Source organism: Coloeus monedula (genome assembly GCF_965178545.1).
Source record: "Coloeus monedula genome assembly, chromosome: 1".
NCBI classification, from domain to species: domain Eukaryota; kingdom Metazoa; phylum Chordata; class Aves; order Passeriformes; family Corvidae; genus Coloeus; species Coloeus monedula.
Window position 1 is genome coordinate 92,608,022 of NC_138781.1, and position 24,663 is coordinate 92,632,684.

A 24,663-nucleotide genomic window follows, 5' to 3' on the forward strand; every position below is an offset into this window, starting at 1 on the left:
TGTCTTACCATACCTCTTAAGGAAAGCAAATAATAAATTAAGAGTTTCACCTCATCTGAAAGCTCTTGGGATCTACAGGTCTTTAAATAGGGAGTAAACAAAGCCAAGCTGGATGAGTTCCCCATTTTTAAACTTACAGGCTTAAGACCCTGCATATTTCAAGTATTGTCTCCTCTTTGCAGGCAGCAGTTCTGCAAGCAGCCAGCAAAGGTTTAACTCAATACTGTCACAAAATGTCTACTGTAAGAATAAGGTGAGGAGTGGCTTATTTGACTTGTTTCGTCTCATAATTGTGCAGGGGAACAGCCCATGAGTTTTTGTGAACCTGCAAATGGGGGGGGGGGGGGGGGGGGGCGGGTCATAAAATTATCCTTTATTTACAAAAAAAACCCAACACCCCACATCACCCAAAAAACTCTTTCAAGGGACTATTTATTCTCATAGATTTTTAGACCAAAAGATAAGAAGAAATTCTAACTTGCTAGATTCTTTGTTGCAATGGTAAGAACCTATATAGTTTAAACTACTTGTACTACTAATTTGAATTTAGTGAGACCTACTTTTTCCACAGACCTATTCCAAGTGCACCAAGAACATGTTTATGCAAACAGAAGAGGGTATAACACAAGCATAAGAGAAACAGTCTCAAAAATATTAGAAGTGAATAAAATTAGCCCAGTTACCTTTCCTCCTGACCAAAAGTGCAAGCTCTCTTGTGTGAGATTCTCTGCTGGCTTTTATGAACATGACCACCTGGTCATGTGTGTGCTCTGAGATATCTCGGCCATTAATTAATACTATCTGATCACCTTCATTCAGCTTTGGTATGCATTTATCAGCCTGTTTCAAGACCAAAGAAACACATTAATGTCATCGCATCCATCTGTGCAAGCAGGAACGTATAAGGATATTAAGTACATCATGTAAGCAAAGTCTTCACAGTTCTCCTGACAAAGTTTCATATTCTGTATCAGAAGATCTATCAAAGGATTCAGCTCTAAAGCTCGCATGCCTCAAAGGCTCTCCATGACGATAAGGAACAGTTCAAACAGCATATTGATAGCTATAAAAGGAATTCACGTTAATCAAACAGCCATCATCAGATTGCTCTCAAAGATCTGTATTTCAGACTCCAAGCCTCAACAACCTCTGAATTTCTGGAAAAAGAGTTTTGAGCATATAAAATAATTCAGTTCATTTTTATGCAGTGAATACTAAGAAGTCCAAATATGATTTTCATGAACATGATTTAAGTAACATGACATTCCCCAGGCATGCACTTTTTAAATTTCAAAGAAATCCATACACATTTCATATCTTTGTTATTTTGTAGATTCTTGTTTATATTTAGATTAACTGCTGGACTCCAGGGTTTGTTTGGCTATTTTTCTGCCACACACCTCAGTATGCTTAGCCCTATGTCCAGCACAAAGCAATTAAAGCTATGGCCAGGATATGATGATGATGCTACAAAGATGACTACGGGACTAGAGCAGCTCTTGCATGAAGGAAGGCTCAGAGAGCTGGGAGTATTTAGCATAGAGAAGAAAAGGCTCAAGGGGATCTTGCAATGTACATAAATACTTGAGGGCAAGGCACAGAGAAGATGAAGCCAAGCTCTCAGTGGTGCCAGTGACAGGATCAGAGGCCAAGGGCTCAAACTGAAACACAGGTGGCTCCATATGAACATCAGGAAACAGTTCTGCTGCTATGGTGACTGAACACTCCAGCAGGCTGCCTGGAGATATTGTAGAATCTCCCACCTTGGAGCACTCAAAAGCCATTTGGATATGGTCCTGGGCAACTGACTCTAGGTGACTCTTGAGCGGAGGGGGTTGGACAAGATGATGTCCAGGTCTCTTCCAACCTTCTGTGATTCTCTAATAGGAATGTGCAGGATTCTACATCCTTTGAGTGTAAAGTAATGTAACAATTTTATTTCCATTGCTATCCTAATTTTATTTTGTCTAGGAAGTCTTCAGCTACACAAGAGTGATATATAAACTTCATTTATTTATTGTATGAATGAGACACAGACCTTTACTGCTTTTATTGTTTCATAAGTGTTCCCTGTATTTCCTTAACAGCCAGCACAGGTTCCCTGAGCTTTATTCATTCAATATAATTAGCCCTACCAAACAACTATCACCAAACCCTGAGTGTGAACAAGACATTAAAATTAGATCCAATCCTGATTATGCCTTGCACTGATGGCTCCTAACATATTGATATTACCAAATAATAAATAAGAGATGGAAAGAAGAAATGAAATAAAATAATGAAATAAATGAAAAAAATCAACAAGAAGAAAAATGTAAAATTAAAAAAAAAATCAGGCAAGAATATGAAGAAAATAAATTGGGAGTCATTTGTGGCAGAGAACAAAGTAAAAGGAAAGAAAACTTAAGACCTGTCTTAGTGCCACAAAACAGACAAAGAAGAAGAGAAAGAAGCAAGAGAAAAGAAAGATGCATGCAGGAGGAAAACATCTCATGCAGAAAAGCTGACTAAAAATTTAAAGAAGAAATAGTTTTTCCCAACTTTTTCCATAGAAATAAGGAAAAAAAATAATGAAGGATAGGGAAGATTGAAAATGATTCATAAGAAATGTAAACAGAAAAAGAATGGGAATTAGGAACAGCCATGATGTCCTTCAGCACTGATTTAACTAGGTATACACAGCTCCCTAAGAACACCCTTGCCATATATTGTACAATTTACAAAGGGAAGACTGAAGAATGTAACTATGAATGACTGTATAATTTAATCTCTCTCAAATAATATTAAGTTATTCCCTCTGAAATATAAATAGGTGAAATGATAGGTGATCTAAAGACCATATCAGGTCAGTGTAGGAGAGTCAAAATGTCAACAAGAACTTGGAAGGAATGGTTTCCGAGCTCCCACATTTGTCTATATTTTCGATTTCTTGGCCAGCTGCTATTAGTATTTATTACAGATGGAGACTAATATCTTTGCTCAAACAAACTTTGTAAATCACGTGATGTGTTAATGACTCGGCTTTCTTATTTGAATCATCTAACTATATAAAATATATCTCAAAGGAGAATTAATTCCTCCTATGCAAACATAATTTGTAGATTTTTCAGACACTGAGCTTTTCCAGACAATTAATTATGTCAAAGCCTCCCTGTCCTATTGATACACCCAATGTGTCATTTTATGCTAATCACCTTCTATTGCTCCAAGAAGCATGCATGCTTTTTTCCCCATGAAAAGCTCTATTAAATAAAACCATAATGACCTCTTTAGCACTTGAAGACATTTTCACTGTTTGTAAAAAAAAAAATCAGTATAGGACTTCTTAATTAAGAAAAAAAAACCAGCAAAACCAAACAGATGCAATAAATGGTTATTCCTTCACTAAAATGTGCTCTCACAACAATTTTGGCTAGTCTGTCCTACAATTTTCCCAGCATACTACATTGCAGCTTTACTAGAGAGGGTTTTTAAAAAAAAGAACTTTAGGATGTGTAAAGGAAAATACTGCCTTATTTTGGGGAGTAGATTTGTTTCCCCTCCTATACAAGAAATGCACGTCATTTTGTAGGAAAGTGGGAGAAAGGTGACCTACAAACCTGAGAAATAATCTGAGCAAATAGTATTACCAAATAGCAGCGCTGAAGACAATTTACAGGGTAATGAGTGAATCTAGAGCAAGTTAAAATAGTAGCAATGAAGGCAAGGCATAACTGAGCTAAAATAATATAAAAATGCATTCCATAGATGATTCAATTTGAACTTGGAAATATCAGCCACATTTCATCAAACAGTAAAGAAATAGAGAAATTTTGTTTATATAAAGCAGTATAATCAATGTTCATACTGCTATTATCTAAAAATAAGTATATTTTTTTCCTCTTGCTATAACATGACATGATTTCCCTAACACTGCTGCTGAGTGTTATATTGGAAAATTGTTTCAAATTTTTTCTGTGATCCTGGTAACTTGCTCATTTCATGGTGTACTAGCTTAGAGAGCTACTTGGTCACTCTTGTCCATGCCTATGACACCAAAGGGAGACACTTCAATTAAGTGTTTAAAGTTAGAAGTCCAGTCCTTTTCCAATCCAAGAGAAAAAAATACAGATCAATACTTTCCAGAAGACCATCTGAATCTGCCAAAGGAAACAACCGCTTCTGGAGAAACATCTTTCATTCTCTGGTTGGGGAATGAGCCTGTTTGCCCTATATAATTTCAGAATCTCAAATCACCCTTAAAATATTTGCTAGGTTGACCATGAAATGTCTTAAGGACTGTTTTATTTTCAATTCCTACACTTAAGTTATAATTATAATTTTGTAGCAAACTTTTATTCAAATAATTATTATAGTTCATAAAGGAGTACTATGAACTGTGTAAGTCTGGCCAAAAATCATAAATGTGACCAAAAAATCACTTCTCAAGTGTCATGGGTTAGCAAAGCATAGTCCTGGAAGTGATGTTCTTGCAAAGGGGTGCTTACAGCTTCCTCTGTGACCTAACAGAACCTATCAGCTGGCCAGTTTGAATATGGACAATTCTTTGAGCCACTTAAAGTTGTGACTGCCTCTGTGATCCACACTTAAGAATAGAAACTCCGAGGCAGAGCCTCTCTGTCTCGTTTCCGCTGCTGGGACAGGTGGCTGCGGGCCCCGTGGGGGGAGCCAGCGGGCATGGCCCAGGCCCTGCTCGGGCCAGGCCGGGCCGGCCATGGCCATCCTGGAGCCATGGACCTGTTCCACCTGTGGACCACGCCCCCCCCTGCCCCCCAGCCCTGCTATGTGCAGCCGGAGCAGCTCGGCTCCCCCTCTCCAGTTCTGCCAAGATTCAGCTAAATCGGCACCACTGTCTGGCAGAGATCATGTGACCACCATCGATAAGCGACATTCCAGCTGCAAGGCCTAGGTGAGATTAACCCTTTTACTGCTGTGAAGAGCTGAAAACCTGAGGGAGGAGAAAGAGAAGATGCTTAGAGCTGAAATTCTGTTGTGAAGCTATCAGAGTATCCCTTGTAATTTCATGAAGGCATGGGGGGTGGAGAGTTCAACTTGTACTTGTGATCTCAGCACCTGCGCTGAGATAGGCAGATGCTGACGCAGCTGTAATTTCATGAGAAGTTTGGACAGGGAGAGATGGACCAGATGAGGACTTTTGCTCCACACAGGAAAGGAGAAAACCTCAGTTCCTAGAGATGCTCCCAGAGATAGTCCTAACAATGAAGATGAGGAAGACCCTTTGCTCCCAGGGAAGGAGAAGGGCCTCTGTTCTTAGAGATGAAATGTTCCCAGAAATGGGTGAAGAGAACTTTTATTTCTGAACGGCTCAATCTTAAAATTGTACCCCAAAAACCTTCAAGAGTGGACCCTCGAAAGCAGTTGTGGGAAAAGCTGCAAGTCGGGGGAGGGACTCACATGCAAGCAGAGAACCAACCTGGGCGGCTGTCTCGTTGTGAAAATGTTTTCATAGCATGAGCAAGAGAGACTCCTCTTCCTAAATGGACTGGACAAGGTTATTATGGAAGTGATAAACAGACTGAACATCTCAAGGGTTGTCTTTTTACATTGTCAGTGGGAGAAGGGAGGAAGGTGGGGGGAGGAAAAGAGTTCTGAAGGTGTGGTATGATTTTTTTTTTCTCCTTTTAGGTCTGTTAATAAACTTCTTTATATTCTTTCAAGTTTAGCACCTGCTTTGCGTTTCTCCTAATTCTTATCTTACAGAAGGTAAACAGCAATGAGTATTTTGGACCAAACCACTACATCAAGCAATTTGTTTTAGCTTGATTTGCATAATGAAATTTAGATATCAGTCCTGTGACTGCTTATCAAATTTCAGAAGAGTCAGAAGATTCAGAGTGACTGTATTTTTAGGATTAAGTCAGTAATATTTCCTAACAAGTCTGCACTGAAATTATTTTATGAGAGTTAGGAAATATAGTACAGAACAAGGCAAGTGAAAAAAATCTGATATAAGTATGTCTCAATTATTTAGAAAAAAGTTAAAAAAGATTTTATGTTCCTATTAGTATTTCACAATTCAATGGAAGAATTAAATGACTCTATTGATTCTTATAAACATTGCACCTAGTTTATAAGTATTTCCATAAGCAAAAAATATATGGCAAAACAGCAACAGAGCAAACATATGCTCCCTCTCTATGCTCCCTCTCTCCCACCAAGTACTCTCCAATCCTATAAATAATTTTAGCCCTAAGGATTTCTTCAGACTACTGTGGCTTGAATAGTCAATAACAACAGGTTTTCTCCCCCAAGTATTTGTCCTTTCCTGACCACATACAAAATTGTTTTAACTACAGCATCCTTTGTCAAGGAGTTTCACAGGTCTACTACTATCTTCTGCACGAAGAACTACTTCACCAAACATGAAGAACCTGACCTTCACAAACTTAATTCAGTAGCTTATATTTCTGCTGGAATTCCCTTTTCACAGTGCTCCTAATCTTGTGGATCCCTACAACAACTCCCTCAAACCAGCTATTTTTTCTAGGGTGTAGGGACCCAAATTATTTACTTGTTCAGTAAATGGTGTTCCTTATCCTCAGTCCTTGCCCCTCACCAAGAATTTTGCAGTTCAGGATGCACTTTTTGAGATGACAGGAGAACACAAATATGCTTTCTACTTGTATCTTGTTTGGCTAACACTTCCAGATTTTTTAATCTCTGGTTAAAACGACTGGTTAAACCAATACCTAAAGAGAATAGCTCTGCTGCTATCTCATACTGGTTATAGGTGTGCAAATTTCTATGTGTACAGACCTTTGAGAGGTGGAAGGAGTAACAATGGAAGGGATTAAAGGCCTCAAAAATTTACTTACAGGTGATCCTGGAGTTATTCTTGATACCACCAGTGGCATTTTCTGATCTACTCCACCCTAGACGAATGTCAAGTAAACAGAAACCATAAATATATCATTAAGCATAAGCAGCATTTAAAACAAGTAATCACTTCTTGTTCTTTCTATATAAATTTTTTATGCTGTGTCATCATAGACAGAGTTGGTAGGACTGAATTTTCATCAGTAAATAGAGAATTAGGGGGTGGGTTGTGGTGTCTTTAAGTGTACCAATTTCCAGTAAACTAGATTGGGTGTCTTTTTCTGGCCATACATTTTAATAGGCAATAAACAGATAAAATGAAACATTTATTGTAACCCTGTGCTTGAAGCAAGCCTAATTTAACACTTGAACTTGCAAGGCAGAGTCTTCTTAGATGTTGTGACAAGTGCGCAAGGAATCTGGTAGGATCAAAGTACCAAACAACTGCACTTCCTTACTTTCTTTACATCACATTCTATTGCTGCCCCACCAATAAATAGCCAAGGGGAAAAGATCAAACTGTGCTCTAATTTTGATATTATGGCTAATTTACAATACTCTGCTTAAATGGAAATTCAGTGAGGGAATCTAAAACATTTACAATACTCAATTATCAATAGTAATTTTCATTTTCTTCATATATTAATTTTCAACTTTCCACTGTGATTTCTAATGGATAAAATTAAACTATTTAAATTGGTTTATAAAACAGAGGACCAATTTTTCAAAAGCTTACGCCTTTAAGTAGGCTTTTGAGTTCATATTTCAGCAGCCAAATAGGCAGTGTGCCTTGGATATATGCCATGCCCATAATATATGCAACTGAAAACCAGAGAACTATTAGATGCTTATTTCTGTAAGTTTTGCTTTAGCACTTAAGGATTAGGCTGCCACTTCAAAAAACTCTCAGTCCATAAGAAATTCCTGTAAAATTCAGTGTTTTCTCCAAATCATTATATTAAAACATAAACATAAACATGAACTTAAAACACCTTATAGATAAAAGCATTTAAAAATAACTAAAAGACAGCTGGTTTACCTTTAGATTAAATCCAAACTTCCCTTCTTCATCTGGTATGATACGCACCAAAAGTAAATCTCCCTCAATTAGATCATTCTGCAATATACAGAAAAAGAAAGCAAGTCTTCAAATTTTTAAAATAAAGTATCAGCAAATTAGAAAACAGGGCATCCAAATTTAGATGTGCTGAACAAAAATACTCTATATAAATCCGCCTTTAAAATAGGAAGTGGATATGGTTGTAGAATATACCTATGGTAGTAGCCTTTTAAACAGTAAAAACAGCAACATACATCTCAGAAAACATGTTTTATGGTTGCTGTGTCCTAACATTGTTACTCCATCCTAGCTTTCCTTCCCAATTTATAAATGCTATTAAAGATTCAGCCTGTTGTCATTAAAAGCTTAGGTGAAGCACAAGTAGAATTGATTCTACTCTAAGAACTGTGAAGTAACTATTTTTTCCCCTCATTTTTCTCCTTTAAATAGGTGTGTTTTTTGCAACAGGTCCACAAGGTAGAAGAATTAAAATGCGTCAGCAGCTAATGGACATGTTGGAAATGATATAACTTTTCTAATTAATTTTAATTAGTTGTTTTAATTGATTTTAAGGGCCTACTTTTAGCCAGAACCCCTCTGGAGCAAGCTGGGGAAGAATGATCCACTATCATAAGGTTAGCAGGGAGCAGCTGCTCTCCAGCCAGGTCAGAACTTAAAAGGATGATGTTTAGTCATCCTTAAGAGATGCATGGGATAAAGCAGAGTTGTGTCTGCTATTCAGACATATAGCAACTTGAGTTAGCTAATCTTTATCCTTGGAAGAAACAAGATTTAATCATGTAAGGATTTCTATTTCACTAGGAACTTTCCCTGAAGCTTGTGGAATGCTGGACACTTCAGAAATCAATCCAGTTGGCAAGCTTGTTTATCATACCGTATCTCACAGCCTTGGATAAATGCAAGTAGTAACACAAGATCTGTTCTCATCACTGCCTAAAATATGCCCATCTTGAAATACAGCCAGCCACCACTTCTGTGCATTCTTAAACCACAGCTCAAAGTCACACTCACTACTAGTTCTGACTTTAAAAGCACACAACTGAACATACCTTATCGCAGTAGTACTGACTGGAATCTTCCGTCAAGCTACTTTTTGCAACGTTGTCATATGTTTCTAAGAACTGCTTATCCACCCCTTCCAATGGGTAAGAGCCAGAAATGCTGCCAACGCCATTGGGAGACTGAGCCAAGGCTTTAGGTGAGAGACGGGTCAGAGAACTCCGCGTCGGACTGTTTCCCAATACATTCCTTTATTGAAGAAGGATAAATATTACTAAGGTATGTTATCCAGATTTTTAAACTAAGAATTAAAAAGAGAAAATTTTAAGAGTTAAAAGATTTAATACCATTTTATAGTGGAAGTGCAGGGAAACAGGATTGGAGTTTAATCTAAGCCTATTATTTGATCAGTGGACATCCGGAAAAGTGGACAAAAATTACGGAATAGCAAAACCATTTTAAGCAAAATATTTGGATGTTAGCAGTGAAAGGCACTGTTGCAGTGCTACGGGAATCCACAGTAACACATGGAGAGAGCAGCAAGGGAAATGCACTTCAGTTGCCAATTCTATCCATGAAACATCTTTTGCTGTGATTTCTTTCTCATTCCTGCAAAGCATTTTTTTTTTTTTTTAAATTCCTCCCTCTTATGAATGCCATCTCAACCTTAACCCTGTGGGAGAAGGCAGTTTGCAGAAAAGCCATGGTAAATTGTCAGAGAAACAAGAAATGAAGTGACAATGAAAGATTTAACTACAGTTAAAGTATTGTGTTATCGAGGTAGTTATAACCACATGAAAGGACACAGAATTAACTTAGGGTGCAGGTCTGGTGTTCAAGAACTTTAACATTCAATGATGACAAAAGTCAGTAACCAAAAACCTCAAATGCGGGAATTGGCCAAGTTGCCTGATGGTGATCTAGGACTTCACAAACATTCATTTAGCTACATTCCCTCTTATGAAAAGGATGACATGCAGATCTCTAATACAACCAAACTCCTTCCTTAAGTGGACCAAACTCATGGATGCCATACAGACTAACTGCTCCATCCTTATAAATACTACTTAATGTGAAAATATCTGCCTTGGGGAAAGCTCAGGTATAGCAACATCAAATTTTGACAGTGTTAAAGCAGCAGAAGTACATCCCAGTAAACCCTGGCATTAAAAATTGTAAATTCAAACATTTACTTCTGCTTTGGTATTTTTCTATACCTGTGAGCTTTTTTGAACCATTTCCAGCAGCCATTTCTAGCTGTCAATGAAGAAGTAATACTACAACACAAGGACTGTAGCTTAGGCTTTTAACGTACAGGACTTGCACTGCAGCGAACTTCAATACTGTGAACACTTATGTCTCAGCCTGTGAAAATCTGATTGGAACAACACAAATGTCCTCAAAGATGCCAACAAGTAGATGAATTCTTGCCATAATACTTCTGACTTTCAGTTATACTATGTGTACTTGGCAATGACAGCGAGGTGTTTCATGAAATATTTGCAGAATTTTCAGTTACTACAGAAAATATTTTTTCAGTGTTTGGGACATCTTATTCAATCACACTGTTAATAGTTTCGGAATGCTTTGAAGTAGGGAACTATAATGACACTGTCAAAATCCTGTTTTTATCTGATAGCTTCCAAGACTTTTTATGTTTCCTATGAGGTCAATCTTAAGCAAGGAGGAACAGTGTATGTATGTACATACATTCTAATAAGTTTTTCAGAACATAGTTCTAAAAAACCATTTCACTTACAAGTTAAAATTACAGCAAATAATGATTTTTCAATGTAGAAAAGAAATCTAACAATACCAGAAAAATACGATTATATATTTCAGCCAATGTCATCTGGCACTATAAAAAATTACCAGTGGATTATCATCATTAAAGTTTTGCAACAATTTCTAACTAACTTTTTTTGTTAATAGTGATGAGGAACATATTAGAACTTAAGACTTTCCAAATCCTGACCCCAAAACTTACTTTTTTTCACAAATCTTTACAATCTTCATTGGCTTATACATTTGTGTCTTTTAATCATACAAACCCACTACTTTGAAAAATAAGTTTAAGTTATGTATTTCATTATTTATCTTAAAGCTAGAGATAGGAGAAAGTGTAAAGAAAACTCACTTTGGTGATTCTTGTTCAGATGACCTGGTAAAAAACACACAAACACAAAAACAACCTTAAATGAACATAAGTTAAATCTACAAGAAAACAAGAACTAAATTCCAATTAAAAAAAAAAACCAAACCTGCATAGAAGACAAAAGGTGTGCTCATAATTAAAGAATACTTAACCCTATGGTGAAAGTCTGAATGAGATAACTAGGGTGTTTATGAAACACTCAACAAAAATCCCAGGGCAACTCTGAACACTCACTTCCGCTTTTGACACAAGCCCAACTACAGGCAGCACACATCTGCAACTGCAACCCAAACTATGCAGTTTACAGAGGCAATTAGCCAGACACAGTACATCATTTTAGAAAGTTTTAGGTGTGGATCATGACTACAGATGTCACCAGCTGTATTTTGTAAAAAGTCAAAATGTGGCAAGATCTTTATGTTTAGGTAGCCAGAAATGAGCACAGGTGGCTTCAGAAGCTTGACATTTCCAATGCTTATTCTCATGATGTGAGAGCAGAGAAGGTGTTGACAGAAGCATTTGAGACAAAGCATAATGAAAGTGGTTACACCAATGAGAAGAATCTAGAATGGAAAAGAAATCAAAATTTGCAGTATGTAGTATTTTCCAATGCATTCAAGCAGCTTCATCAAAAATCACCTGAAACAGCGAGCTAAATGATATTACATCAATTAAAACAATAGCTGTGCTACTAAGACAAATTTTAAAGCAAAAGTTACAAAAAATGTGCTTGCAAAGCACAGTTTAAGGCAGATGGAATAGCTTTACAAATTCAATTAAGCAGTGACCAAAAATCCTGGAGCAGTGTAAGTCCATTCTAGAAATATACAAATTTGAAGAAGTTCAGTTTCACTGTAGAATTGCTGAATTGCCAAGTTATAGGAGGCAATTCACAGTATACACTTAACTTTTCAACTCATGCTCTCTAAATCATCCTTGATACTAAGAATTATGTACTACATTTCATCAAAATTACAGTAAAAATAGCACCAGTATCAGTCTAGTTAAGTTCCCTTGCATGTAATTTGACAATATGAAGAAATTCTTCTTTGAGAGGCAGAGATGGTGAAGCTTGATCCCTGAAGAATTTTGGAGGTTTGAGTTCTGTGTACTTTTAATACTTTTAAAACATTAAACTTCTTCCCCTTTTATTGCAGTCATACCTAACTTCTGACTCCACTGGCACCCACCCCCACTCACCCACTAATATCTCTGGTTGTTTGTCCACAATCCCCAGAGACTTTTTACCCCTCATGTGTAAGCAGATCCTATGGGAATGTAAACTCATTGCCTGACCAGCCCACATCTAAATGGGACAAACACTGAACTTGTACTTTAATTACTCAGTGAGAGGAGAATGTCAGCTTAAAGTTTTAGGGTTTTTTCCTGCCTAGTCACTGACTTTCACTAATCTTGAGAAACTTTGCATCTTCAAAAACTCATCTCCTATATTACATTTGATTGCATTCTCAAATAGTCTCAAGTGGAAACAGAAGCAGAGAGGTTGTACAATGACTTAAGCATTATTTCCTTAGGAAGTCACACTAAAAATAAAGAAACATTAAATTTATTCTTGTTAAGCAAATGGATTTCCTTGTGAGGCAAAGAACAAAGAAATTGTACATCTTTTCTACATTTTGCCACAAAAGAGCTACAGCTCTATTACCAAATTATTTGCAGAATCAAAATTGCCCTGAGTTACCCACTTCAAGAGTCTTCATCAAAAACTTACAGACATAGAATCGTGATGAAAATCAACACAGTGTTCTGATTCTAATATATTATCTCCCCTCTATCTTCCCGAGAGAAAGAGGCAGTTTGAGAAAGAAAAAAACCCAACTTGGGGTTTCATTCATAGACCTTCTGTAAACTTACAGTAATTTTTTTATTATCTCTACCTTTGAAGGCTTGAATGTGGGATATAAATTCTTAGTACTATTTGATGAAGATTTGTTAAATTATTGCACCTTAATTCAAACACATTAGCTCTAAAAGACTTACTGAAAATTCTGTAACCTTTTAAATTGGAAAGAAAGGTGATCAAATATTTGACTGAGAAAAGCAACCAAATTCAGTGTCTAAAAGAATTAATCAGACAGTGCAGCTTTGTCTTCCTAAAGTCCTTAATAGGTCAGCATGCTAAAGCTGCAGAATTTTGCACCGTAACACAGTTAAATAGTATTTCTAACATTTAATTACTCAGCAATATGAAAAAAATACCTTAACCATAAAAAACTAAGTGATATTTTTTTGGCTACACAGTATTTCACAGTTTACTAAGCCATCTTCCTCATTTCACAACATACAAGGACTGTATGTTAAGACAATGAGATAACACTCACCAGACCAGCCATTCAACTTTTTCCTCAAGGAAGAGAGCCCTTCCTTGCAAGGAGATTAAGCTTTCCATTGGTGCAGCAAACAAGCAAACACTTCGAAACTTCAGGTAATTTCTCTTCCTCACTTCACAATATAACTAAATTCATGCCATTTCAATCTTGCACTCAGTATGGGTTGATCTATTGATAATTATCTTTTAAATAGAGGTCTTTGCCCTGAAAAGTCTAACTCTCCTCTTCTGTCAGAAGGACAGAATGGAAAGATCTTAAGCAAAGACACCTCCTCCTCATTTTGGTGTGACCTACCAGGGAATTCTGCTATTCTGAGAACCGAGGATGATAAACTACAGCAGAATAAAACCCCGAGAGAAAAGGGTCAACTGAAACAATAGCACTGTAGCAAAACTCCCCCTTTACAAACAACTGAAGGAAACATCTGTAGGTTTTGCCCTTGTGCTGTTCTTGAAGGTCTTAAAGTTTCTTTTATTGTAACACCTGCAGGGCTGGGGAGACTGAGTGTGCCAGCACTTCCATTACCACCTCTTTTCTGAGGCCTCACCATTAAAACTGGGGTTTTTATTCATAAGCAAAAAAAAGTGGAAGATACTTGCAGCAACACCTTTCTGCTGCTTTTTAGAGAAATTTATACACAAAATATTCAGCATTTCTGTGAAGAGAGTGACTGTGTAAGTTGTCATAAGTTTTTTGTGCTGCATAATTAAGAGAACCAGCACAGAAAACTTGAGGACTTCATGGCATACACGAGCTTTTCAGTGATTTCCTATAAATTCCAATCATGCACATTTGTAAGCTGCTACCATCACCATTAAAGGGATACTTGGTTACTCTGCATTGCCTCTATTGACTGTATTCCAGTTTACTGGCTTGCCATGAACATTTCATGTATTTTGAGACACAGCATATTCTTGGATTGCTGCAAGGTTTGCCTTATCATAGGTTTGCAATTCAACTTTGAGACTTTCCATTTGGATGCAAAATTATTGATTTTTGAACTGGCAAGGAAAGTGTGGTACACTTGAATAAGGATATATATTTAAAAAGAAAAGTTTACATCTAAGCAAAATATACACATGTACTATTTTCATGTATATTTGGGTGGGAAAGCGCGTAAAACTCAAAGTCTATTAGTAGTAGCCTTAAAATTCTAATCTTAAATTGATTGAAACAGTCTCAGATCCACTGGCTAGTATTAGGATATTTTCCTTGAGAAAGGCTGAAAGTACACAAACAAGGACAATAGAATTTTGTGAAATTCAACAGATTTTGTAAGAACAAAGAAATGATCATATACATGTATGATTAAGAACTAAGGATAAATAACAGTTTCAAATGTGGTTTGCTTTTTTTTTTTTTAACTCATTTGCAATTTTCTACCAAAAAGTAGCTACTGGGACTTGGCTGGATAGATCTGAAGGGTACTTTTATCAACAGTAAAGTTTTTAAAATTTTGCTCACATGAAAATTCATATTTTAGTTAAACTAATGATGTGTTCTCATAGCACATTCACCAAAGCTCACCATGCAGTCACAGTTTATTGTCTATCAAATGCTAAGCTAAAAGAATTGAACAAATGCAGCATCCGTTCAGGAAATCTATTTTCAGTCCAATACCTTCACCAGATGATGCATCACACTCACACCAGGAACGTATGTGCACTTCCAGAAATTCATAGCACAGTGCAAGTGAATTTCCTTTTTGTATACTAGTTCATCATTTCATTTCCTTCCCCTCCAGATCTGGGGTGTACACATTATTCCATCTGTATCACTAGCAAAAGATAGTTTTACAACGGAAGTTAATAGATGTTTATAGCTTTGCAAGCATTTCAGAGAAAAGTTTATGAAGGGATATATTGCTTTTACAACAAGTAGAATTGTAGACTCAAAATAATTTATGTTGTAAGGGAACCTGAGAGGTCACTTAAACTCTTTTTCAAAGAACACACGTCAAAGCTAGATGAGAGTATTCGGGTCCTTGTCATGTTTTGAGGTTCTCCAAGGATGGAAGTAACTCCACCTTTCTGCTGATGTGTACAAAGGCTTAAACAATCAAAATGTTATTTCCCCCCCCCCCCCAGCCCCATTATCTTTTGAGCATTTCCCTAGCTATAACTTGTGTCCAACACCCCATGGTTTTGCTCTGCATCTCCAAGAAGAGTTGGCTCTATATTCTTTATAATCCTCTTTTGGCAGAGCAAGGCAACAATGTGACCAACCCTTCCTCGACTCCCCCAGCCTTCTGGTTCTCCTCATGCATCATATGCTTGCACCTGTGAATAGCTCGCCAGATTTATCTCATCTATCAATGTATGATTTTAAATATACGATCTATGTCATCTCACCTGTCAGGAAGCTTTTCTTGTTGACTGTTACTATACCTTATCACTTTAAAATATGTTTTACAATAATCTTCTTTCTGGTAAAACAGAAAATTTCATAGCAAATCTTTTCTGTTAGGCCAGTGAATCTACTCTAAAAAAGTACCAAAACACTTGCTCCTACACAATCTGCTGTTCCAAACCAAACAGACATGTTTGGTTTATTTAATTACAAGGTGAACAGGAGAAACTGAATCCAATTCAGGTAACAAGATCCTCCACACAGTTTATCAGGTTACATTTCCAAGCCAATAAGACAGTTATTCATTCTCATTAGCACCTTGAATACTGTGCTGGTTTTGGCTGAGGTAATTTTCTTCACAGTGTCTAGTATAGGGCCCTGTTTTGGATTTCTGCTGAACACAGGGGTGATAATATGGAGATCATTTGGTTATTGCTGAGCAGGACTTACACAGAACAAAGGCCTTTTCTGCTTTTTGTACTGCCACGGTGGTGAGGAAGTTGTGGGAGGCTGGGAGGAGACACAGACCAGAGACGTGACCCCAACTGACCAAAGGGATATTCCAGACCATACGACATCATGCTCAGTATACAAAGTGGGGGGAAGAAGGAGGAAAATTTGGAGCATTGGCATTTGTCTTCCCATGTCACTGTTACGTGTGATGGGACACTGCTCTCCTGGAGATGGCTCAACACCAGCCTGCTTATGGGAAGCAGAGAATTAATTCCTTGTTTTGCTTTGCTTCTGTGCGTGGCTTTTTCTTTCCTTATTTAACTGTCTTTATCTCAGCCTGTGAGTTTTCTAGCTTTTACAATTCTGATTCTCTCTCCCTGATTCCATTGGTGGGAGAATGAGTGAGTGGCTGCGTGGTGTTTGGTTGCTGGCTGGGGTTAAACCATTATTCTTCCTAACAAGTACCCTTCCCATTCAGAAAAGCGTGTTCAAAAACATGAAAAAAAGCATTAAGAGGACAAACAACAGCTATATTAACACTCCAAACTATTTCACTGCTGATATAAAAATTTAAAAATATTTTAAAAAGCACAAGTCGTTAAACCTGAATTTACAAGATCAAAAATAAGCTCTTCTCCTCATAAAAAGGGGAAATGGGTCCTGTTCTGGTAATATGACTAAGATTATCCTGAACTGCCAAAATAAATTACTGTTTGTTTCAGTAATCCTTTGCATGTATCACCTTCTTTCCAGAAAGAAACCCCAGCTTACTAACATTCAGTTAGGGGACAAGTGTGGGTGTTACCTGTTCTGAACTGGTGAGGCACAGCCATAAGCCATAAGAAAGTGTTGTACAATAGGGAAAGTAACCTATGAGACTTCAGAAGGCCAAGTGTGGGCTCCATGTCTGTGCTAGTGCTAATTTTTCAGTGGCAGTAGCAATGAGCTGAGATGCTCAGCAACAGGGTAACAAAGAGGAAGAAGAACTGATGGGGAGGCCTTCCTCACAAAGGCTGGGGGGCCCTGGGCCTAACAAAAGTCGTCTTGAAGTCCTCTTCAGCACTGTCTTTTCTGACAGGTTTTGTAAGCAGAAGTGATTTGAGATATTTGGCTTAGATAGGCAAACCTATTCATGCCCTGCAAATGAAGTTCTGGATAATGTATGTTAATTTGGGATTAGAGCAGTCTATAATACAGATGTAATAGACAGCTCCAACCTTTTCTGCAGACACTAAACTGAGAGAAAAACTGCTTCTTTTCACCATGTCTGAGCCCCAAATGGTTCTTGAATGTGAAAGTGCCTTAGATAATCTGGGTAGCAGGAGCAACAAAGCTACACCTAACACCATGCTCACAAGCTTGCCCCGGCTTTCTGTAGTTCACCCAGGTGCATAGTTTGAGCTATTTTCCAGTTTTCTTTTTTCCGGTTACAGCCCATGGGAAACACCTCAAATTTCAGTTAGAAGGCACAGTGTTCACACAAAGCACATTTTTAAAACAATTATTTTGTCCTTAAGAGAAACAACAAAAAAAATGACAAAACATTATCGAGCCTTATCTCCAGCATGTTCACTTAAAGGATTTTAACAGCAAACATAGTTCTGGATGATGACATGTTGAAACGGTAAAAAAGAAATTGAAGAAGAAATATTAACAAGTGCTATGTTTTATGGTCTCTAAATTAAGAGCTGCTCCACATAATTTGTTTTCTAAATTGTGTACTGTTTCATAAAAAGAAAGTAGAACTTGACTGATTCCTATGCGAGAGTAGACAGAGCAAGGAAGAAATTTGATTATTAAGAAAATAAATATACTTGGTATTGTCAGGAAGGAAAAGAAAACTGTATAGGGAAATAAATGTACTTTTGCCAGCAGTGGCTGCTCCTGCATTTCTGATACCCATCAAGTTCCGAGTGTGCCTTGGCAGGATTAGGTAAATAGCAAGGCTTGTACATGAGTTTTATCTATGATTTGCCTCAAAAAGCACTCTATCATAACAGGTCAGTTTGAAGGTAGGTCTATCCTACCTTCAAACAACAAACCACTTGTCTTTTGATAAAAAAGTGAAAAAGAGGGAAGACTATCACCCACTCCTGAAATGCTGATGGCAGCTGGAAAAATAAATGAAGAGCCATATGCTAACTGCAGCTTGCACAGTCTTGCTTCAGAAATAGTAAATTAAATTGGTGTTTACTTTACAGAAATCAAGCTGTTGCAGGTTTATTATTATTAATATTTGAAGGCACAGACATAGCCGTTCAGTGATTAAATACCGGTATTTACAGCTGTTTGACAGCAGCTCTCCAAAAATGTTTCGGAAATTTTTCATGCCAAAGCTATTCATTAGTTATAATTAGCATTAACTAACAGCTTTTTCAATAGTGTCAGTGGGCTAGGCAGTAAAAAAAAGGCCCCCTAAAGACAATGTGTATTAGCATTAGTAACATGAGAAGCTACTCTTGGCTCTCTTCTAATGAAAAAGAAATACTGAAATTAGAAATCAGGAGTGTTTTTCATAACGTGTTTCTATTATGTCAATTCAAATCTACTGAAGAACACCATGGCAAAAATGGGTAAGTTGGCTTTACAAAATCTATCAGTACACTAAAAGGTGTTTTATAGTTAATGCTTAAATATTGCCAACATGTGGCAAAAGCCCAGGGCAAGTGTCTATATTTAATTCTGATGATATGAAAAGTGAACTTTTTTCCTTACAAAACAGATTTAGCTGAGAGCGTAAGACTCCCTCGCTATCAATACAGCATTCATGGAAAGAAAGATTTTACTATACATACATACTTAATTTTACTTTACATCTTTCAACAAGGGAAGTGAAGCAAGTAATAACTATTGTAAGATTGCAAAAGGAAAAAAAATGGAATGTGGACTAACAAATTTCTGTGTAAAGAAAAGCTTTTTTTTGATTTGTATGGTTACTTTGTATTTTACCTCAATTGTTATAAAGGAAATTATTAATGACTGTTTTACTTCACAAAAGTCTAACAGTCAGTACACAACAAAGGATCATTTATTTCATTCTTCTTCCAAAACACACAACTTGAATTTAATTAATCAGATTTATGCAAGCATTTTTTCATTTACCTGAAGAGTATCAAATATTATTATACCCAAAAAAACGATAACTCATTTGGGATAAGATGTAAGAAGAAAAGCCATGGTTTATATGAGCTAGCAACAGTAAAAATCTCCACAGTGAGTGATATTACTCAGATTCAGCACAGTCATTTAGGGCTCAGAAAATAAATGAATGTGCTATTTTCAAATTTAGAACATCCTTTTTTCACTGTCTGAAGAAAGGCATAAAGGCTGGCTTTCCCACTCCATTCTCAGTAGGTTTTAGATAACTGAAAGAGGAAGGAAAGAGAAAAAACTACAGGGGAAGAAAAGAAAAAGGAAAATAAAAACAATCTAACAATGTACTAGCTGGCAGGACGCAATTCACCAGCCACAAAACACAGCATGGCAGCTTCTACTCTCATCATCTCTTCTTATGTCTGCCTCTCAGTATTCTTACTCAGAAAATACTTCTAAAAGTGTATTATCTGCTAACTTTAAAACATAGCACAGACGTGGTTTCCTATCCATGACTATTCACATCTAGAGGCCTCACCTTTATTTATTATCATGGCTACTACTGCCATTGGTACTAATAAATAGTATTAAGGTTCAGCTGTCTTACATTCAGAAAAATAGAAAAATGAAGTGACAAACTTGTAATACTTAATACACTCAAAAGAGTGACAAACTCCAAATATGCAACATGTCAATTTTTCATTTATTTTATTGAAAACTCTCTGCTGTAATGTAGTAACAATATTATTATAGAATTTAAAGAAAACAGTTTAAATCCAGAATTTAAAGCTACATTTAGTAGCTGCACACTGTCACAGAGGCAGGTGAGTCCTATCAGCTTCCATTAAGACACTGCTTCTCAAAATACACCTTGCCTTAAAGTTACTGGGCATCACTAGAAACCATGTTTCTTTTGTAATGCTACAAAGGAACCTGCATTTTAATACATAGCATTCTCCCCAGCTCCAAGTAGCACTTTTTGTTTTGAGACTGAAAAATTAATGACTTTGTACATTATTTGTGAAGTTGATGTTGTGATAATCTGAAGCTACCCATTAAGAAATGAGTAGCCCCACATATGATGTAATAAACAAGCAAACAAACAATCAGAGTGCACAAAGACAGGTGCTTCACCTCCTGGAAGAAAACCCAGCAGTAGTTAAAGCACTGCAGAGAACAAAGGAATACGGGCAAAAAGCAGACACTGTGTTTAGACAAGCCATCGACAGTTCCTCTGAAGAAGAAAAAGATGGATGACCACTAGCATTATGATGTTCTTGTGTATACTCAAATGCAATACCTCTTTCAGCCTTTGACAAGGCTGAGCTGATGATGTGGAACGTGAGTTAACTATTAAAGGAGTTCACTAATTCTTTCTCCCACAAAAAAGAGTTTTTGACAGGTAGAAAAGGGTTGCAAAAGCTGCTAGGGAACAGGATAATACAGATTTGAAGTGGCATGCTTTAATAGTTCCTCTAATATTACTAATAGCTCAACCACTGAGTATTTTTTAGAGATGAAGAGTTGGTTTGCTTTTGACTTGCCATTTTATGTCATGGCATTTGCAGTATAGCAATTGGTCAAAATAAAGCTTATGCAAACACAAAACTGCTTGAACTCATTGTAATATTACAACTGACTGTGACTGCTTCACACTACAACACTTTGGTTTTTATTCAGTGCTTTTAAAAAAAATCAAAATAGGCAGTGGATTGTTTGCAGAAGTCCTTACCTCCTCTGTGGACTACGGTTCTGAGAGAATTCTGAGTCACTGTCCTTTGATGTTGGAGAGCCCTTATATGTGTAAAAAACATCCTCTGTTTCAGTAATATAACTAATCTCGTTTGTAAGGTTGTCTACAGATGAGTGTCGTGGTTTGCGGATTTCGTGACGTAGTCTAGGACTCCGCCTTAAAAATACAGAATACAAACACATGCAGGAAGATTAGAATATTTCACAAAACTTTATAGAAGAAAAATTTCTATCCTATTGCAGTTATGACTTGAATCTTCATAACAGGACCATAAGTCTCACTTTAAATAATCAATTTTTAAGCATTTTGTATGGTATAGTAGGTAATCATACACTGCTAGGTTCAGTACACTGAACTGATTTGGTCTTTTCAGCCCTGTAAAATAAAATGCAACTTTTTAAAGTTTCAATCATAGGATAATTCTGGTTGGAAGGGACTAATGGGGGTTATCTAGTCCAACCTTCTGGTCAAAGCAGGGTCAACTAAGGCCAGAGTAGGCTGCTTAAGGCTTTACCCACTCATGTCTCAAAAAATCTGAAGGATGGAGACCACACAGTTTCCCCAGGCAATGACTGTCCAAATGGTGAAGCAGTTTTCCCATTATAGCCTGAGAGAACCTCTCTTGTTTCAACATATACTTGTTGCCTCATTCTCTCACCATGCAATACTGAAGAACCTAGCCTCATCCTGTAGATGGCCTCCTCCTAAGTAATTCCAGGCTGTTACTAGGCATCTAGGAAACCCTTGCTTCTCCAGGCTGAACAAGTGCCACTATGTCAGCCTCTCCTTACAGGGTAGGTGCTCCAGCCTCCTCAATACCTTAGAGCTCGTGGTCTTTGCTGAGCTTGCTCCAGTTTGTCTTGTATTTGCAGACAAAAAGGGCTGCAGCATTCTAATAAAATCTAGAGAATGCTGAGCAAAAGCAGGCTCTCACTTCCACTGACCTTCCATCTACGATTTTGTTAATTCTGCCAGGTTGAAGCGGACTTCTTCGCTGTAAGGGCACACCAGATGGCTCATGTATCACTTCTGGCTGTAAAGATTATCTGGTGGTTTTCCAGAAAGCTGAACTGCAGGCAATACTGTTGCACTGGGTTCTTACTTCCCAGGACTTTGTGTTTGTTGAATTTCACACATTTCCTATTGGCTCATTTCTCCAGATTATTGAGATTCCTTTGGAGAGCAGCCCTGCCCCCAGGCTTATTGATTCATCCCTCCAGTTTGGTGCCAACTGCAAACTTTATGATCAAGCACACCATTGCCTCCTCCATGTCATAAAGATGTTAAGCAGGGCAGGTCCCAAGAGAGACCTCTGTAGTCATCTACTTTTTGTTGTTGTCCAGGTAGAGTGTGACCCATTAACACCTCTCCTCTTAGTCCAGTCATCCAACCATTTTAATGTTTTTTTTAAAACTACCCTGTTGTCCACCCATCCAGAAACATAATGTCTTAACTTGGGTATAAGATTTTGGCAGACAACATGAAGGCCTTGCTAAAGTTGAGGTAAGTGACATCCACCCTTCTGTTGTCATATATATTCTCAGAATAACAATGTTTAAATATATAAGTACACACTACATAATTATCCTGCTAAAGTACATACAATTAGAAACGGTAGGAGGCTAGAAGGTGTGGAAAAGGCTGAAAATGGATTTACCAGTTGGGGGTAACAGGAGGTGATCGAGAAGGAAGGCTTTTGGTCTCTAGGTGCTCAACCGATAAGGATCGTCTCATAGATGGATTCCAAACCATCCCACCTATCACTTTTCTGCAGTACTGGTTGTTTACAGACCTGAAAAGCAATAAAACAACTATATGTGAGTTATTTTGCACAGAAAGCTTAAATGAAATAAGGTATGATTATGAAAGTCAACTTCATAATTTAAAGCATCCCCTGTGCTTACCCCTCCTTACTTATGCATTTACATTCTCACCGAGACATTTGCTGTCCCTCACTTGTGACAATAAAAGTGATTGTTAATCCCTGCTACATTGCTAATCACAAGCCTGGGTAAAAATAACTTTTTCTGAGAATTATTTTTAACTCAATTGTGTTTAAGACGACAGAGAGGAAAACAGGAAATTCAGTATGTCCTACTGGCACTGAACTGAGTGCCTGACAAAACACAGTTCAAATACAGGTAAAATGTTCTGGAGCTTCCCTGTTAATACTCATAAAGGGGTAACAATTCACCAAGAGCTTCACTGCACACAGGACAACTTTACCCATCTATCCACTTCCTCATCAATTAAGAGCTACACCAGACAACACCCTATTTCCAGAAGGAAGCCACTTTTGAGTGATGTACTCCTTATAGAGAAAAACCATTAAAGAAAAATCTGACATGAAAATAGGATCTCCAGGTCTGGACTGCTTCTTATGACAAGAATCTGACGAGAAAAGGGCTGCATCAGGACCAGAAACACAGCTAGGAAAGCAATAAAAGTATCTTACTAGTGAAATAACACAGCATAAAGAAAATCTTTAAGTAGACTGAAATTGAGATAAACTAACTTTCATGCATCATTTTTTACAGCATTCCACAAGTCACGCTGAGAGATAAACGGCTCATCCTTGAGTTTACATGCCTAGGATTTCTCATGGAAGAAACAATTTATTAGTTATGGAGAAAAACACCTTTGGGTCATTAAGCCCTGAGCTGTACATAATGGGCAGGTATGATAGCAGACTATGTTAAGGACCTTACTATAGAGCTGAAAATTTTACATAGCATTAAAAAAAAAAAAAAAAAAAAAAAAAAAAGCCTTACTTAAGCTGTGGCTATTATGCTAAAATCAAACCTTAAGCATGCCTTGCATTGTACTACTTTTTGCTTATGTAAGTAAACGAAAAAGCAACCCATAACTTTTTTTTCATATATACTGAAGTATTACATATATCTTGTTCCCCATTTTAAAGGAAATCAATTCCTTCATCTTCTAAATGTACTTTAAAAGCTTCTCCCAGTAAAGAAAACAGAGGAAAAACTTAGTATGAAGCACCTACATATCAAAATCAGCTACTGATGTATGTTTTCATGCCTAGCAAACAAAGTCCATCAGCTCAGGAGAGGATTTTGCCTATACTACTCATTTTATTTTTCTAAGACTTTTGAATACAATGATAAGGCACCAACTACTCTGATCTTCTTCAGAGAGTTTTTCAGAGAAGACTTACACAGTTGGAGCAGAGGGAAAGACTGGAAAAAGAGGACGCATTATGAAAAATGCATTGTGAAGAACTCCACATTAATCAGCTTTTCTTTTTTACAAGTGGCTGTTCGTGCATTTTCCAATACAAACAACTTGAAGTGCAATGTAACTCATGTGATGGAAGCCAGAACCCTAAACCCTAACTCTAATCTTAAATCCCTAATCCTAACCACAAAATCACTTATACTGTATGTTCTGTAGATGTTTCAGTTAAGGCACAGAAGATAAATAATCTCCTGAACTTCAAGTAGCTGCCCTTCAGATGCCAAATATCAGCATATTTCTCAGCAAACATTCTGGGAAGCTGCCAAAGCCTTTCTGGAATGGCCTGTACAATCTTGAATTGATGCTTCCTTTCTCCCGTCTATTACTGAGGCTA

At 37.2% G+C, this 24,663-nt stretch overlaps 1 protein-coding gene across 2 annotated transcripts in view; it reads right to left on the reverse strand.

Moving 5' to 3' along the window:
• Window positions 1-24,663, reverse strand: part of PTPN3 (protein tyrosine phosphatase non-receptor type 3) — a gene marked incomplete at both ends in the record, with an annotated part of 157,927 nt that overhangs the window by 18,322 nt on the left and 114,942 nt on the right. For both annotated transcript variants that reach the window (XM_082280592.1, XM_082280591.1), the window contains 7 exons: window positions 684-840; window positions 6,837-6,893; window positions 7,877-7,954; window positions 8,968-9,166; window positions 11,055-11,078; window positions 21,051-21,227; window positions 22,729-22,863. In XM_082280592.1, the coding sequence (XP_082136718.1) occupies window positions 684-840; window positions 6,837-6,893; window positions 7,877-7,954; window positions 8,968-9,166; window positions 11,055-11,078; window positions 21,051-21,227; window positions 22,729-22,863 (827 nt within the window). The remainder of the gene's footprint in view (window positions 1-683; window positions 841-6,836; window positions 6,894-7,876; window positions 7,955-8,967; window positions 9,167-11,054; window positions 11,079-21,050; window positions 21,228-22,728; window positions 22,864-24,663) is intronic.